Source organism: Branchiostoma floridae, chromosome 14 (genome assembly GCF_000003815.2).
Source record: "Branchiostoma floridae strain S238N-H82 chromosome 14, Bfl_VNyyK, whole genome shotgun sequence".
Classification (NCBI taxonomy): domain Eukaryota; kingdom Metazoa; phylum Chordata; class Leptocardii; order Amphioxiformes; family Branchiostomatidae; genus Branchiostoma; species Branchiostoma floridae.
This window is the reverse complement of record NC_049992.1, coordinates 9,859,407-9,876,324: the sequence shown is the minus strand read 5'-3', so window position 1 is coordinate 9,876,324 and position 16,918 is coordinate 9,859,407. Positions and strand designations below refer to the sequence as shown.

General features: G+C 39.6%; 1 protein-coding gene across 1 annotated transcript in view; it reads left to right on the top strand.

The window, feature by feature from the left end:
* The first annotated feature begins 131 nt into the window (after window positions 1-131).
* The window catches only part of LOC118430534 (transmembrane and coiled-coil domain-containing protein 4-like), a 21,029-nt gene continuing 4,242 nt past the window's right edge, over window positions 132-16,918 (top strand). The window contains exons 1-14 of the mRNA XM_035841464.1: window positions 132-289; window positions 961-1,435; window positions 1,836-2,010; window positions 2,658-2,685; window positions 4,157-4,289; window positions 4,644-4,741; window positions 5,159-5,302; window positions 5,871-5,990; window positions 6,460-6,624; window positions 7,193-7,329; window positions 8,032-8,116; window positions 8,539-8,656; window positions 9,305-9,422; window positions 9,810-10,330. Coding sequence (XP_035697357.1) covers window positions 202-289; window positions 961-1,435; window positions 1,836-2,010; window positions 2,658-2,685; window positions 4,157-4,289; window positions 4,644-4,741; window positions 5,159-5,302; window positions 5,871-5,990; window positions 6,460-6,624; window positions 7,193-7,329; window positions 8,032-8,116; window positions 8,539-8,656; window positions 9,305-9,422; window positions 9,810-10,330 — 2,405 coding nt within the window. The 5' untranslated portion in view covers window positions 132-201. The remainder of the gene's footprint in view (window positions 290-960; window positions 1,436-1,835; window positions 2,011-2,657; window positions 2,686-4,156; window positions 4,290-4,643; window positions 4,742-5,158; window positions 5,303-5,870; window positions 5,991-6,459; window positions 6,625-7,192; window positions 7,330-8,031; window positions 8,117-8,538; window positions 8,657-9,304; window positions 9,423-9,809; window positions 10,331-16,918) is intronic.

The window sequence follows — 16,918 nt, the reverse complement described above, 5'->3', positions numbered from 1 at the left end:
AGGTAAGTTTGTGAAAACTGATTTTCTAAATATCATTTTGTATGATGAAAGATACTCATACATAGAATATATAATTGATAATTAGTTTAGAAATAAAATTGAGATATCATTTTAGGCTATTTCATGTGTATACTGAACAAATAAATAACTCATCTAAGGTATGAGCCCCTTGAATCAAAAGTTGTAGATTAGCCCATCCCAATGGCCGACCCAGGTGATCAGCTGCCAGGTAAGAAGAAGGAAGAATCTTCATCTTCTGAAGATACCGAGGAGAGAAAAATAAACAATGGTGAGAAAAATATCATTCTGATGACCTTAACTAACGACTGTAAAAGTTACAGTGGAATTTGTCCTGGAATTGTGCTTGAACTAGTAACTTTGATGTGTTAAACTTAAAGTTTCTACTCTTCACTAGCTGACCCATTTTGGTTGTCGAGAAAGACGAAAGTTGGCCAAATGGGGCGAAGATTATTAACTTGACAACATAGTAAGACTGTCATACAGTCAGATTCTTCTAAGAAAGTTTGCCATTTTGCAGCAAACACTTTCATAACTGGTGGATTTTTGTATCATTACTTCCATATGGTAAAATATTGTATGCCATGAATTTGCAAAATGGACTATAAATATGTGTGATAAGAAATTTGTTATCATTTGATAAGCAATCAAAAATTGCAAAAAGATCTAAATTGATAAGGGAAACATTATCATCTATTGGCACTAGTGCAATTGTCATTTTCATCATATTTGATGTCAGTCTGTGAAATCAGCTGTCTCTGTCGAAGGGGCTGTAATGCTGATGGCCTCGGCTTTGGGTCATTTGTCCATGACCACAGGACAGATCAAAATCTTGTTGGTTGAGAGATTTCCTTTATTTATAGAAATAATGTGTTAAGTTTTTTCTATAACTCAGTCATCCTCTATTAATAAGGCATGTTTGCAAATTTTTTTCTCATGCAGGAACAGAGGAGGATCTTGTTATACCATCACCAGACGACACAAACAGAAGTGTAAACAGTAAAATGACCACAGAAACAAACAATGACAAACAACAAGACATTATTCCTGCTTCAACGTCAAGTCTGTTTTCAACATTAGAAGAAAGCGGGGGAAGTGCAGTACCAAGCGAAGCTGAAGACACCAAAAAGATTGAAAGCATTTTACCACAACAACATGTACAGGCAAAAACATCTACAACAGATATTTCTGGAACTGACGACTCAGACATTGACGCAGAAAATAACCAACAGTTGTCTAGGACAAAAGAAGATGGCTCCAATGACAAAACTACAGAAGATGGCAGACAAGTCCGGGAAAGACCATCCCACCTGGACGTTGAGCCTATTGTAAAGAAGATATCGGATGCGGCACACTTTTCGTATATCTCTCTATGTGCCATTTCCATGGCCCAGTTGTTTGAAACTCAGTATGACAGGTAAGAAAATTATTAACAATGTTTCATCATATCATAAGCAAGTAATTTTTTTAAGAGAGTATGATGCATCATAATTGCTTGCTTACTTACGTTTTAGCACAGTGCCAGTTTAGTATGACATAATTTAGATAATGTATCGTATTTGCATTAGGTCCAGACTAAAGTGACCTTGCATGTATAATAGAGATCTTCTTAAACCTTTTAGCCTTTGTTTATTGGTTGATAATACATCATGTATATTCATGTTAAATCATTATCTGAATGTTACTTTTCCATGGAACATTTTGTGCAACCATTTAAAAGTTGATATGGATCTGTGGTTAGCAAGGTTTACTATAGAGGATGGTGCCCAGGCTACCCTGACACATATAATATATCTTTCTCCATTTATTTCCAATAGGCAGTGGAAGAAGAACTTTCTACTTTCCCTCCGGGAATACCTGGAACTTCCCGAGTCGGTCGAAGCCTCCATGGAGGCATTCCAGCATGGCATGGGCAGCGAATGTCTCCCCTCCCTGGTAGACACCTTAGTGAAAGAACCTTTCCTGGAAACAAGTGCCTTTCCCTTGGTGCAGGTAGCTATAGTTTTTTCTTTTTTAGCATCACTTCATCAGGAGTGGAGCCAATAGTACTGTAAATCTGGAAAATTTTGCTATTGTTTTATTGCAGAGGTGACCTCTTGACTGCAGTTTTGTTACGCTAAAAGTGTTTTCAATATGCAATGTACTTGCAAAAGCCTCCCTCATACTGCAAATGTAGATGAATTCAAAAGTATGTTGTACCATATTTAAGATATTCTTTAATTGTTTTCTAATTTTCAGTTTAGAATTTAAGGTGACCAGCTGAATGGTCAAATAGTCCCTTAGATAATTAGAAACAGTTTTGGCTCCAGATTTTTTAGTACCAAGACTGTAAGAGAACAAATCAGCATCCTTGTATAGTGGTCATCATGTCAAATAATCAAGCTTGACATGCAAAGTGTATAACAGTAGCTACAGGTTTGAGAGTTATTGGCAGTTTCAACTATTATCATATGTAAAATATTGTTCATTTTCATTTCAGCTTATTTGATGATCACATCTTTAGCATTTTCCTTTTCTGCAGAATGACAATGTTGTGCCTTTGAAATCCGTTTAACAATTTCATGCTGATGACACAGACTCGAGTTCCCATTTTTCAGCATGTCATTCCTTTCTTTGTGTTTCTTTTTACATTTTCACAGGACCTACTAACATTTGGCTTAAGAGAAGGTATGGCATCCTTTTTCATAATTTCAACACACAGTTTGTGTCACAATGTGTCAGTTACAGAATAGACAGTCACATAGCATGCTATCTCATCTTTTGTAAAGCACATTTTTGAGGCTCTTATTTTTACTTTGTGGAAATTTGTTTATGTGTCAAAGTCTGTATAGACTGATTGGCAGTAGTAGAAGTAGTAGTAGTAGTAAATAGGAGTACAATGTACTTGACGTATACACTGTAATATGTATTTAGTGACTTTGAAAGTCGTTTATTATATTTTGATCTTTTTAACAAAAACTTTGAACTTTCCATCTATTGTCTTACTATATCTTGCATTTGTCAATATTCTATCAAAAATTCTCAAAATTACTAAATCTGAAATAGACAGTGAATATAAAAAAACATGTCAGTAGATATTCAATAGGAGATGATTTCAGAGATGTGCTAGACTTTTTTTGGGGGGGTCTTTGCCCAAAAGCTGAATCAGAGTTTTGATATTCGATGCCCATTTCTGTTGCATTCACTATTGGCAACATGTTTTTCCATCTGAAATCTTTTTCCTCTGACTTCTCCAAATCCAATCCATTACCAACTTAGGCAGACAAGGTATGGAATTTTTCCTACTTCATCCCTTCCCACTTTTCCCTCCAACATGTATTTGAACTGAATTGATAAAGGTATACACATGGCTCGAAATACTGGGTGCATGTGCACCCAGGTGCACCCAAATTGAAGCTGTGCGCCCAATTTTTTTCAGTGGTTTTTTCTTAGGTTTATGTATGGAAAGATATCAAGTATACTACATGTACTATACATCATATTTTTGACATCTAAGTGTTAGAAAGATAATAAAAATGTCTGTCATTTTACTTGTTTAAGAATTTGACGGCTTGTAACTAAGTTTTGTTATTAGGTTTTTTTTGACATTCTACTTAAATTTAAGTGGTGCACCCAAAATTTTTTTGGTGCACCCAATTTTTTAAGCTGGGTGCACCAGTGCACCTAATCCCAAAAATGAATTTCTAGCCCTGTATACATGTAATTAGAGGAATCAGATCCTATAATCCTACATCTACTAAACGTCATTCATCAGAATCTTGTTGTTAATGAGCAATAAGAGTGATGGCCATTTTGTCATCTTTAAGGACAAAATTTCCAAGCATTAATGAAAAAAGTAGGTCTGATCATTACCGTGAGGTGAGCATGCTTTTGGGCTTTCTGAGATGATCAAAAGAAATCTTAAAATAGTTGGCAAAAAGTGTGATGTTTCCTTTTGGCTACAGCACTCTCTAAATGTAAAACGACAAAATTAGAGAAAAATATTTTAGTTCAAAATTGAACTAAAAGTAAAAGTGTGTGATTGGACTGCATAGACAGTTGAAACGAAATTAACAACTTGTAATGAATTGCGTTGACATTTGTGTGTACTATTTTGTTCACTTTACACCTGTAAACTATAACTGTTTTGTGCCGACAGGTGACTACGACGCCCGCACCAGGTGTCTGCTGAAACAGGTGGCTCTCTACCTGCGTGTGCCGTGGGAGGATGTGGAAACGTACGAGGAATCGCTCGTCAAAAGCCTGAAGGAGCACCAGTTTGAACTGAGCGAGTGAGTGTGCCAGGTTTCCCCAAAATTCTCAGGATTACGAATTTGCCTAAAACAAGCAAGTGGGATATCACAAGTATATTGTACAGTAACTATTTCTTTATCAGACTGTAGAATTATATTTCATAATGGCCCTAAAGTGTCACCACCCTCTAAAGTGACTTGAAAATTAAAGTAGGACCTTGCTTACTATATTCCTTAAAAATCCTTAGACTTTTAGGTCCAAAATTAGCAACAGAGGATGCCAGAACTTCTTCCTCCAACACCATTTTTTAACCAATCATATTGTATTTTCTCACATTTTCATGTAATCTTTGAAAATTTCCATTTTCTGTCATCCACATGTATCATACATAGGGAAGAGAGGAAGGAGAAAGAGAAACAAAAGAAGAGTAAACAGAGAAAGAGATTTGTCGCAATTGGGCTGGCTACAGTGGTTGGAGGCACACTCATAGGTAAATACAATCATGTATACAGTATAAGGATCATTTTCACTTAATTCTATTAGGCCACCAATGAGTTAAATAAAATCATCTTTCATTGAGAAGTAATGATTTGAAGACTTTGGGGATCTTTGGAAGATCAGAGAAAAATGATGGAGCTAAAATCACAGTAAACAACCAGTGAACATACCAACCAACTATCGTTTTCAAAGATAATGGTACTATACTGTTTGTGGGGAATTGATTTAGGAGTAGTGGTGGAAAGGAAGTAACGTGGTGTTTTCAATTTGCAGTTGAATCAATAATCAAGGATGAAAGCACATAATTTCCATGGTCATAATTTCGCGGCAGATACGCACAGCGAAAACACTTAAAAGTAAAATCATTGCAGACATCAAGATGTATAGTAATAAAAGCCATTTTCCCCAGGCCTAACAGGAGGCCTGGCAGCCCCCCTAGTGGCAGCAGGTGCAGGAGCCATCATTGGCGGCACCAGTGCTGCAGTTCTGGGCTCCACCGCCGGGCTAGCTGTCATCACATCCTTATTTGGAGCTGCAGGGGCTGGCCTCACAGGTAGGGGGAGCTCTTTGTTCAACCAGTCACAGTCATACACGAAAAAAGCAGTTACTCAAGCAACTGGATATGATTTTGGAATCCAGTTGCTTAAGTAACTGCTTTTTGGCACATATATAATTACCTGGATGTCTAACCTTCATTGATATAGTCATACATCATGTACATATATTCTGTTATATTGAAATAAAAGTGTCAACTGAAGCTTTTCTTGTCATACTGTCCAAAATGTAAGAGGAATTACAAGATTTACCCATTTTTCTTATTTCCAAGCACAGATGATAAGAACATCCATGATTTTTTTCTGAGACTTAGACTTAGTACTTTTTTTTTTAGATTTAGCAGAACAGTCTATTTTAGGTCACAGAAGTTTGAAAATAAGCAATAGTTTGAAGCAATAGTCTGCAGTTGTGTCTTGTCAAGTTAGTATAATTTTGTATATTCTGTAACCAATTGTTTTTCCTCTTAAGTTACCAACTGTCTATGATGTGAGTGAGTGTGACCATTTCTTCAAGTCTCTTGAGTTGTTGCTATAGACAGGTTTGACTGTACCTTTTATGCTGCCTAGGGTACAAGATGAAGAAGAGAGTTGGGGCAGTAGAACAGTTTGAATTTGAACCACTGACTGAAGGGAACCAACTCCACATCACCATCGCTGTCTCTGGTTGGCTGCGGTCAGACAAGCCAGGTAAATTAAATCAAATCTGCATGATAGGGCCAGTCATATATAACAGTTAATATGAAAATGCTTTAGGGACAGATCCAAAACTTAAAATTGCCAACGTACCAGCACTCACTCACTCACTCACTCACTCACTCACTCACTCACTCACTCACTCACTCACTCACTCACTCACTCACTCACTCACTCACTCACTCACTCACTCACTCAATCACTCACTCACTCACTCACTCACACACTCACACACTCACTCACACTCACACACTCACTCACTCACTCACTCACACACTCACATACAGTTTACAGTTTATTGTCTATATCTGTTGTCCCCGTCAGGAGAGGGGAATTTATACATTACTGTATATATATCCAGTACTGTATTGGCACTATGTCATCTTTGATTAGCTCTGCATGCCCTTCACCAGCTATTCAGTTTGAACACATGTCTTAATCTCCTAAACCTTTCCTCCTCAAGACAATTTCTCTGCTCCTTGGGAGACCCTACTGCAGTCTAAGGAGCAGTACTGTCTGAGGTGGGAGGCCAAGTATCTGCTGAGTCTCGGGCGAGCATTCGAGTACATCGTCAGCAGTCTGGTGACAACTGCTGCACAGGAGGCCTTGAAGTACACTGTTCTGGCCGGTAGGCAAAGTGCTGTTTGTGTCATTCATATAGTTACTACAGAAAATTCACTTCTTTTTGCAGAAATTTTGAAGTTTTTGCAGTGATCCAAATTTGCGATTGAAAAAATTCAATCTGTAGTACAGTACTAGTGACACGTGTACAAAGAAAGGCTTATTTGCTGGGTTAAGATTCTGCATTGGAGAGGTTACTGTGAAAACTGTGAAAGCAGAACCAAAGCTAATATTCCAAGATTTACAGTATCAGGCCATACCAAATTAATTTCTTTGTTCTCCAATTTTTATAGAAAATTGATGGAGCAGACAGGTGGCATAAAAAAAAACATAACAGCTAACAATATATAAAAATTAAAATACATTGTACATTGATTCACACCGTGAACAATTAGAAATGAAAAGACTTTTTTGTACTGTTGGTGTACATGTATAAAGATGAGAGCCCTGGAGACCCTGTGTGTGTCAAGGTCTATCGTCTGGATATCCTGATTAAGCAAATTATATTTTAAACCTGAGATAGAAACAAATGACATCATTGTGGCCTAACATTAACATGACTACGTTGCTAACAGGTCTTCTGGCAGCGCTAACATGGCCCGTGTCGCTCATGTCCGCTGCCTACGTTATCGACAACCCCTGGAGCGTCTGTCTGCAGAGGTCAGAGGAGGTCGGCAAACAGCTGGCAGAAGTTCTGCTAACCCATCAACAGGTTAACCATCTTCACTAACTAACAGTTATGTCAGGGTCAATAACTAGAATAGTTGGAGAATGATAACGGTGTTAGAATCTAATTATCATACCTGATACTGCAGTACAAGGATTGTCCCTGTGTTGACATATTCGTTAGAAAGAGATTAATATTTGTTTGGCCTTTAATAGTGCTGTGTTAAAGGCAAAGTAAAAGCCTGCCAACTGCAAATCAAGCACTCTGGTCTAGGGGTGGGTACCGGTACCAAAACCGTTTTTTTCTTATTTGACCGGTCCAGAAAAACCGGACCTGAAAAAAATTTGGTGGACCGGATGTTGGACCTATTGGAAAAGGAAGAGATTATATGATCGACATTCACATGTTTGGGGGCTTACCGGTCGAAGAAAATAACGAGCAAAGTAGCGTAGAGTCTACAGTCGTTTCTACTCAGGTTTACAGCCAATCGTAGAGAAGCAGTTAGCCTTGTAGGGTTTAAAACGCCAGTGGGAGGGGAATACTCCACCAAACAGATTTCTTTGTAGGAAAATGGACCATTATTTTGAGTTTTGTCCAGTCACCAGTTTTTACATACTGAATCAGGTCCAGGTTCAGGTCTGGACCTGAACCGGACCTGAAGTCTCTGTACTGGTACCCACTGCTAATCTGGTCAGTAAATCATATTGTAATTCCTAGTAAGACCATGATCTATTGATATTTCCCCAGGGGAAGAGACCTGTCACCCTGGTTGGTTTCAGTCTTGGTGCAAGAGTCATCTTCTACTGTCTGAAGGAGATGGCCAAAAGGAAAGGTACACAATGTAACCATGTAACCCTTCTGAATTCTTTAGATATGACTTACAATTGGAAATTGACTTGTAATGCCTCAAGAGATGTTAGTGAAGATAGTTCATTCTCTCATTCAAAGGATAGTTCAAGAAAAGAAGAGTTCATACAAACATTGAAGACTAACTACAATATGGTCATTAAATGATGACACTTCTTCAACTATATAATATATAGCATTAAATTTTTAGTATGTTTAATAAGTTGCAATTCATTCTGATATTTGTTAGTTGTAAATGAATATCTGTTTATAGACAGCATTTGGAAAGTGCAAAGTTTACTTTAATCACTTATTACTTAAACCTTGACATAAAAAATTCTTAATATAACCACGATTGATTATAGAATTTCTTTCTTTATGATTTACATCCTCTCCTAACTTGCTCAGATTGTGAAGGTATCATAGAGGATGTGGTTCTACTGGGTGCACCTATCAATGGAAAGCCTGAGAACTGGATGCCCATGGACAGACTGGTCTCTGGTAGGATCATCAATGGTTACTGTAGGTAAGTGTGGACTAGATTTGTACATACAAGTATCAGTACATTGTACTGTCAAATCTCACCTGTGGCAAACTGTTAGTGGCTCTCATAGTTGTGCTCCTGATTCCAATCTGTTTCAATATGTAACTGGGAGACCTCTGTTTGAGTGCTGGGGTCAGCATATCTCGGTGGGGGCTGGAAGGGATGTAAGGGAGCTTTGGGGTTACACAACCCATGTTTGAGGAAGTGCCTTGAGGACCCTTCCCTGTAAAAGTATAGCCTGCTATTGAAACAGCAAGGAAACTTGCTGATCGATGTGCCACTAGTCACTACAAGGCTTACAGCAATAACAAAGTTCATGTCGACAGTGTTTATAGTACAAAATGTGGGGTCATGTGGCATAATTGCGGGGTTTGGCCCAGAACAAATCCTTCCATGCAACTGATCTTTTGCCCTTGGGAAAGACACTTGACATGGCATTCCTTAGTCCACCCAGGTGTAAAATGGGTACCTGACTTCGGTTGGGCAGGTAAACTCATGTGCAAATTGGGCTCCACTCTCAATTACCATGCCCTAGACACAGTGGAGAAGAAGCCATTGCCCTAGTTTGCAGCCTCAAAAATGCTTTAGGACTACCTTTACCTTTAACTAAAAAATTGTGTTGTTTTGCAGAGGAGACTGGTTGTTGCAGTTCCTGTACAGAACATCATCCGTCCAGCTGAGTGTGGCCGGTCTGAGGCCTGTGAAATGGGACAACAGACGCATGCTCAATGTGGACCTCAGCTCTGTGGTACGTTTCTCAAAATTAAACAAATCGAGAAAAAAAGGTGTACATTTAGGAGTACATGTAGGATACTTTTAAATCATTAGTCTATGAACAAACCAGTCCTTGTCTTTGAGAAAAAAATTGAATTATATAAAATATTTGTGATTGTGTTAATGTTTTGCAACTTGTTAACTGATTTTGTCTTTAAAGTCATATAGGGCTATGATTAAACATACTCTGTACATGTAGTAAGGGAGAGAATAGTTTTTTTCACTCTGCAAGAAGAGATGTTTCCATCTTATTCAGGTAACCAGTAGCTTCAAGTGTCCTTATGATCTTATGTGGGGACCTTGATGATAAAAAAAAAAAGAAACAAAAAAACTTAATTTTGTTTGATGTTATTTATAACAGGTGAATGGCCACATGGACTACATGAACCAAATGGACACCATCCTGAAGGCTGTCGGAGTGAAGACCAAAGAATGTCGAGTTGCGGACAAGTGGGATTTGGCTACCGTTGCCTTGGACAGCAGCAAGAGGCACGGCGTCACCGGCCTGCGCAGGAGCGCCACCGCACCAGAGCTGGCGGAACTGCAGGAGAAGCCACAGCAAGGGGTGACGAAATCACAAACAGAATTCTTAATCGTGGAAAGAGCAGAGCTTGCTGCAAGCGAAACCAACAACTCAAGTGGGTTAGACAAAAAGAATGATGTTGGCCAGGTAGAAGAGGGAAGGACGTCAGAAGGAGAAATTGAAAGTGCCTTAGAAGCAACAGAATTAGAAGTAAAAGACGTAGATGTAGACGAGGTAACAAAATCTCAGGAAGCAACTATTAGGGATGTAGAAGGGGTTTGTCTTCCAGTGCAAAGTCAGTCAGATGATGTGGAAAGTGTGTTAGAAGCCAAAGAGGAGAGTGCAACATCACAGAAAACACAAAAGAGGCTCCACAATAACTTTGGAATTCCACTTTTCCCATTTTGAAATGGGCTTATATTTTCAATATAAAAGCACTTGGTGAAAAGTCTTTACATATGATTGACAAGTATGATGTACAGTTGTGAAATATGATAATAACTTTCATGAATATTCATTTTGAAAATTTTCTTCCTGCAGGAAGTCCTGCAGGAATTCCTGCAGGAAGCGTTTTTCCTGCAGGAATTCCTGCAGGAAAAACTTTTTCCTGCAGGAATTCCTGCAGAAATTTCCTGCAGGACAAAGGTAAATTCCTGCAGGAAGAATGTTTTCTGCAGGAATTTCTGCAGGAATTCCTGCAGAAATGACCTTATAATTCATATCTAAAGCAATAACACTAAGGAGTTCTTATCAATTTGATTTTTTTCATTTGTTTTGAAACTGTTAAACTGTGCCTATTGCATTAGTTGTTTATCAAACCTGACTGTGAATATATAGTGAAATATATTCATACATAATAGAGGGCCTTGTATCCGCAGGGCATGAACAAGATAAATCCATTTTTTTATCCAAGTATGTTCCATGGATGAATGTGTTAAGAATTCCTTGAATCGCATTCTGAACTTGACAACTCTCTGGCAACTAAACATCAAGGGCATGAAAAAGCCTGGCATGTTAGGGTGCCCTCCCCATAATTACATGTATACTGCCTTCAATATATAAACAATTTCTTCAGTTGAAGTTTACAAGTCTACTTTTGCCATTTTGTCAAGTGCTAACATTTTCAATATAAAACTTAAAAGCACTCCCAGCCAAGAAGAATTTTCTGGTAGGAATTCCCACACCGGCAATAACAATGCCTGCATGAGAAGAGGCAACTAGAACTTGGTTTCAACAAATGTGTTCCCTTCTGGCACATAAGCTGTAATGTAACCATCAGCCATCATGCAATCCTCCTGAAACTGAAAGGGGGGTGCCCATGACAGCGGCTATTTTACACGAGGCTGGACGGTCATACATTTACCCAGGATCTAAATTGTATGTCCTTTTTACACACAGAAAAAATTGTATGACCACAGACATACCACCTAGTTGTAGGCCTCTGTTGTATGTATGGCCCTTTCCTCATCCATAACTCCTGAGGTAAATGCTGTAAGATTCATCAAAAGGCTCATGTATAGGTGTCATAATAACCTCTCCTGCCCTTTCCTGCCCATCTCTAAAGAAGCCATGATTATCTACTGGTGTAAACTAGCAAGTACAATGCATGTACTAATTTGTAATTCAGGTCATTAGAGAAGTGAAAGACAGTCTCAATTGGGTGAGAAGTATAGTTAATGATCTCATACTAGTATATGCCTTCCAGACTACAAGGGAGTTTTTAAACAAGTTCTGAGCAAGGATGTTATAAGGAATTGACTGACCTGATCTTGATATTGCAGAAACCTCAGGATAGATAAGCATAAAAGTTTATCTGAGTTGGTACATTACATTACAAGGGAAAAACTGTTCTCTAACTCTGGTAAGTAAAATTCTCTCATCAGAAACCTTCCTTCTCAATCATAGTCAATGTGCTACTATTTGATAGTCCTGCATTTATTCTTGGCCTGTTGCAAATGCCAGTTATATATAGGAGGGTAGGAGGTGCGGAAGTGGGAATTATAGAGGCGGCTCGAGGGGTAGAAATTATACAGAAAAGGTTGCAAAAGACCAACAAAATAAAGTAATTGATTCATCTTCGTATAGATAACTCACAAATTAAAGTTACACACAAAGTATGAGTCAGTTGGCCATGACATGTTTAACAGCCTATGTTGTGCTTACACGGCTGTGGTGTTTTCATTAAATGAACTCCTCTGTTTGAATGCTCCTTTCATGCATGCATTGAAATACAGTACCAACGTGGCCAAGGATGAAAGGTCCTTGGTCAGCAACCTGAGATTTGTTTGATCTCATTCTGGTCCCTCTTTTCAACCTCCTTGATCTGGTTGGTCATCTTTTGATCATCATAAGATATTAACACTTGAGTATAAATGGGATGGAATGCCATGAAGTTGTTATGCTTCATTGGCAAGTTTGTTCCAGAGAATATTTCATAATCTAAAATTGGGCCTTGTAACATAAGCCAGGAGCTTGCTTCCTCTAGTTGAAAATTCAAGTAAGTATGCGCTATTGTAATGCGGGTTCAAAGTAAGGTCAGCTATTGTTCTAAAGATATGCAAATGATGCTGGTGTCCAATTAACAATTAGCAAGAATCCAGGTCCAGGCTACCTGTAACCAAGGACGTTACTTGCTGTAACTTGTAGTGCTGAGGATAAAAGGCCTTCAATTTTCAAAGAGATTCGAACTCTGGAACTCAGAGGTCCATTATTAATAGAAGAAATTTCAGAAGAATTACAGAATTTCAGAAACCTATATATAAAGTTCACTATAACACTAATATTTGAATTTAAAATGGTTAAACCAGTAGGGTAAATCAAGGTTGTCTTCAATTTAGGGCTAAACTATGAACAATGTTTCTTAAAGTTTTGTGAAAATTTGATGGTCCTTTTAAAGAGCTTAAAAATATGTCCACTTTAGCTAATAGACTGCTCAAACCAAGGAGGTTTAGGAATGAAGTCAGCACCTCTGTGCCTTTCCAATCCAGCTGTGCCTTGCTGCCAGTTTGCCCTTCAAGCTGTGTTAAAAGTAAACAACTGCTGCTGGCTATCAGACCCCCTTCTGTCAGTAATGACCATGATAAAATCAGACCGGAGTGCTCGAAAATAAAAGCTGGTCCTTCTAGTTGTGGGACTGCTATGCTAGTTTCAAAGTTGCCAAACTCCCTATTACTTTGTAAATGCCAGGGAAGTGACTCAAGTGAGTTTGCCATGGAAGGGTTGTCACCCTAGGCCCTGCCCTAGATATAGAGGAGGCTCTACATGTAGGGTTATCTCCAAGCAGATCCTGCATGGCATAAGACAGCACATAAGCTGGGGGAAGGAGTTTAGCCGGCAGAGGAGTAAATTGGCCACGCGTGGAGATTTCTTGTAGGGATGTGTTGAAAAGGACAGTGCTCTGAGTGCTGTACAACAAGCTAATCATTATTACATAGTCAGTTACTGTTTTCTGACTTACGCTGGGCCGGCCAGTTTGGTTTGAACATTGATTGGTTTGGGAGGGAGTGCCAGACTTAGATAATTATCGTAAATCAAAATGTCTCTTTTTTAATATTCTACATCAAGGACGTTACATCAGAGGTAATCCATCCCAAAAGTAAATTTTCAGGTTTCTGTCATTCTGAAATACCACTGACCAAGTAAGGAAGGTTGTCATGATAAAGCCACTCTACAACTTAGTACAAGCAGAGGTTTGGCTCCGGCTGTTTTTTTAACGTTTTTTTTTTAGTCATTTTTATTGGGCTTTCTATTTTGTATTGTATCTTGTATTGTTTGGCTGGCGTACTTCAAGAAACATGACAAAATAGAAAGCTCAATAAAAACGACTAAAGTGAAACGTCAAAAAACAGACGGAGCCTAACCTCTGCTCGGAGAGTAGATAAACCCTCGTTGTGCTGACTGAAGCCCAGGACTTATCTCTGAGCAAGACACGTGTTAGGAAGAAAGTCACCACCTGGGGTTCTTGGACAGTCCCTGTGGGATACTTGATAATTGCACATGTATCCTTTGCAATTGTATTAAGGACAAAAGCTGACCTTGTTTGAACCTGCATAACAATAATTACTTGAGGATTTTTCTCTCTGGCCTGACAAAATCACCTAAAAGGAGGGTCAACAAGCCAAAAAAAGGCATGGTTGTAAGCCATAGTGGAAACACTAGCAATATCCATCTGTCACTTGCCAACAAGCCCTTTAAAGTTTAAGCTGTGTCTTTTCAACCAGCACAGATTAACAACTGCTTGGTCAGTTGGTGTCTATCAGACCCCCTTCGGTCAGCATTCATGGTACCAGACCCGACTTTGTGGATATGAACAAGGTGTGAATTGTCTTGATTTGCATAGAGCCAACAAAAAGTGGCACATGGAAAGATTGCTCTCCAAGCAGAGGTTTGGCTCTCGGCTGTTTTTAACATGCTTCAAGGAGATTGTTTTCAACCTTCTTGCATGCTTTTAGGCATTTTTGTCAAGTTTTTCTATTTTAATATTGTACCGTTTCCTTCATGTCTGCTGGCCAAGGCCTTTAACACATCAAAAACAGCTGGAGCTGAACCTCTGCTTGGAGAGTATGAAAGATAGAATCTCTGTGTCACGCCGGTTACTCTCCAAGCAGAGGTTGGGCTACAGTTTAGGCATTTTTCAACTTTTTGTTTGGCTTTTAATTTGTACTGTGTTCCTCCTGTCCATTTGCGCGAAAAAAAAGTGCAAAATAGGAAGTTTGACAAAAACGCCTAAAGCACGTCTGCTGGGTAAAGTTTCGGCAGATGTTGGATGTATGATATTCTTCTATAGGGTCTGGCCCAGGCAATGTCAAACAATGAATCTTAAATGTCTTGAGGAGGCAGTAAAGGTTAACACGCCTTCTCACATGCTGAACCACATCGTGAGGATTGGCTTGGAAGAAGTCGGCTTGAGGCCATCTTTCCCACTGACACAAGTGCAAGGTCCTTCACAATCTTGCACTTTTGAAACACAAGAGGCAAGTAGTAGTCTCCTGGCTCCCAGGATTTTAACCCGGGCCCACCAGCTCACGAACCTAACACACTAACCACTCAGGCTAAAAGGTGACAAACCAGATCATGTTAGGGACCGTACGATATTTATCGGGGGGGGAGGGCTGGTGCATTGGAAGTCGGATCAAAAAGTTTTTTGATGGCCCTCCCCCCCATCTCAAAAAAATTTAACGTGACCCTCCCCCTCCACCTAAAAAAAATCAACATGACCCTCCCCCCGACAGGCATCATTAAACAGGTAGAAAAACAACCGATAAAATAAACTTAATACAACATGTATAGACGTCAGGGCACAAGGGCGCCAGTGTTCTCACCAGGATTTTTTCACAGCGTCGGGGCAGGGGTCTGGGGGCATGTTCCCCCGGGAAAATTTGGATTTTCAAACCCTCTAAAACAGAATTTCCTGCAACTTGAGAGGAAAATTATGCCCTTGAGATTGGATGCCGGTTGCCTTTTTTACTCCCGTTTTTCAGTAATCGACGTCCGCCCTGTCCCCAAAAATACGTTATAACTATAAGCTCGGGGAATCAGCAGTCCGTGATCTGGCCCGGGTATTATTTGTCCAGTCATGTCTATATGAAAATTTTGGGGTTTTGATGCTTCCAAACAGGGCTCTAGCCAGTGAGTTCGTCAGCCCATGGAAAAATCCTGCCAATTTTTTTCCGGCATTGAATATTAAAAGAATGCCTACCTCGTGCGATCGATGTTGCGCCCTCCCGCATCAAATGCTAGTAGTTTTTCCAGAGGATAGAATAAACGGCGCCATCACACCTTGTGTTTTTTTTTCTATTTTGCCCGATGATTTTACTCAAATTTATCGAATCGGTCGGGTTTTACAAGGCCGCGACGTCATTTTCCACGAGCGTGCGTTTGTTTCGTGCGACCTCAGGTAACCCTGTTTTCGGCGTGAAATCTTTGGCTCACCGCTGGATTTCTTTTTACATAGAGTAGAGTAGACCAAGAACGTTATACATTATACGAAGGAGGGCGATCTGCTGCATCTTTGGCAGTGATCAGTGCCGGTGTAGTCTTGAAGGAGTAGCCAGAAAAGACGTGCTGGGCGCTGCGATCGACAGTCCGTCTGGGGAGGGGGGCGTGCCGCGGCATGTGCTACGGACGCCAATGCCAGTGCACAGCCGACTCGATCAACACTTGACAACAATATTGCGGCCCCTTTTTCTGCCGCAAATTTTGTCTTTTTGAAACAAAAGAAATGTTTTAAATAAAAAATAAAGTGTATAGTTTTGGATTCTTCACGTATTTACCGTGCACCGCTTTTGTAACTTAAATATTTTGGGAAACTCAGCCGAGCCGAGTGCGTCTTTCCAGAAACAAATAAGTCTGTAGACAGAAATTATGACGTATGCCTGGCGGGAACACTGGTCCAGGGCAGCGCCACTTTGGGGGGCCTAGGGGGGCAAAGCCCCCCGGAAGCTCTTGCATTTTAGGCTATTCAGAAGGCTTATTTTATCAGTTTTTGGGCCATGTCAAGATATCAAAACAAAAAGAGTATAAACAATTCTTTCAAAAAAATTAACATGGCCCTCCCCCCTATCTAAAAAAAATTAACATGGCCCTCCCCCCACCTCAAAAAAAATTAACATGGCCCTCCCCCCCTAACGCACCAGCCCTCCCCCCCTGATAAATATCGCACAGTCCCTTAGACTGTCTTACTGAAGCTGCATTCCTTCATGGACTTTCAAATGCCTTCAAACACATCATGTTTCTTAATATTGCCACTAAGTTTCCTCTGGATCCCCTGATCATCCCAAATATATATCAAGCATTGGCTGCCATAAAAATAAAAAATTTTATGATTCAGAAACGTGGCCGAAATATCAGATTCATGTCTGACAACGTTCACTTTCCTCAGTGACGCCACAAAGTATGACCCCACGTACCTGGATGGTACCTGCAACCCAGCTTTAAAAAAGCATATA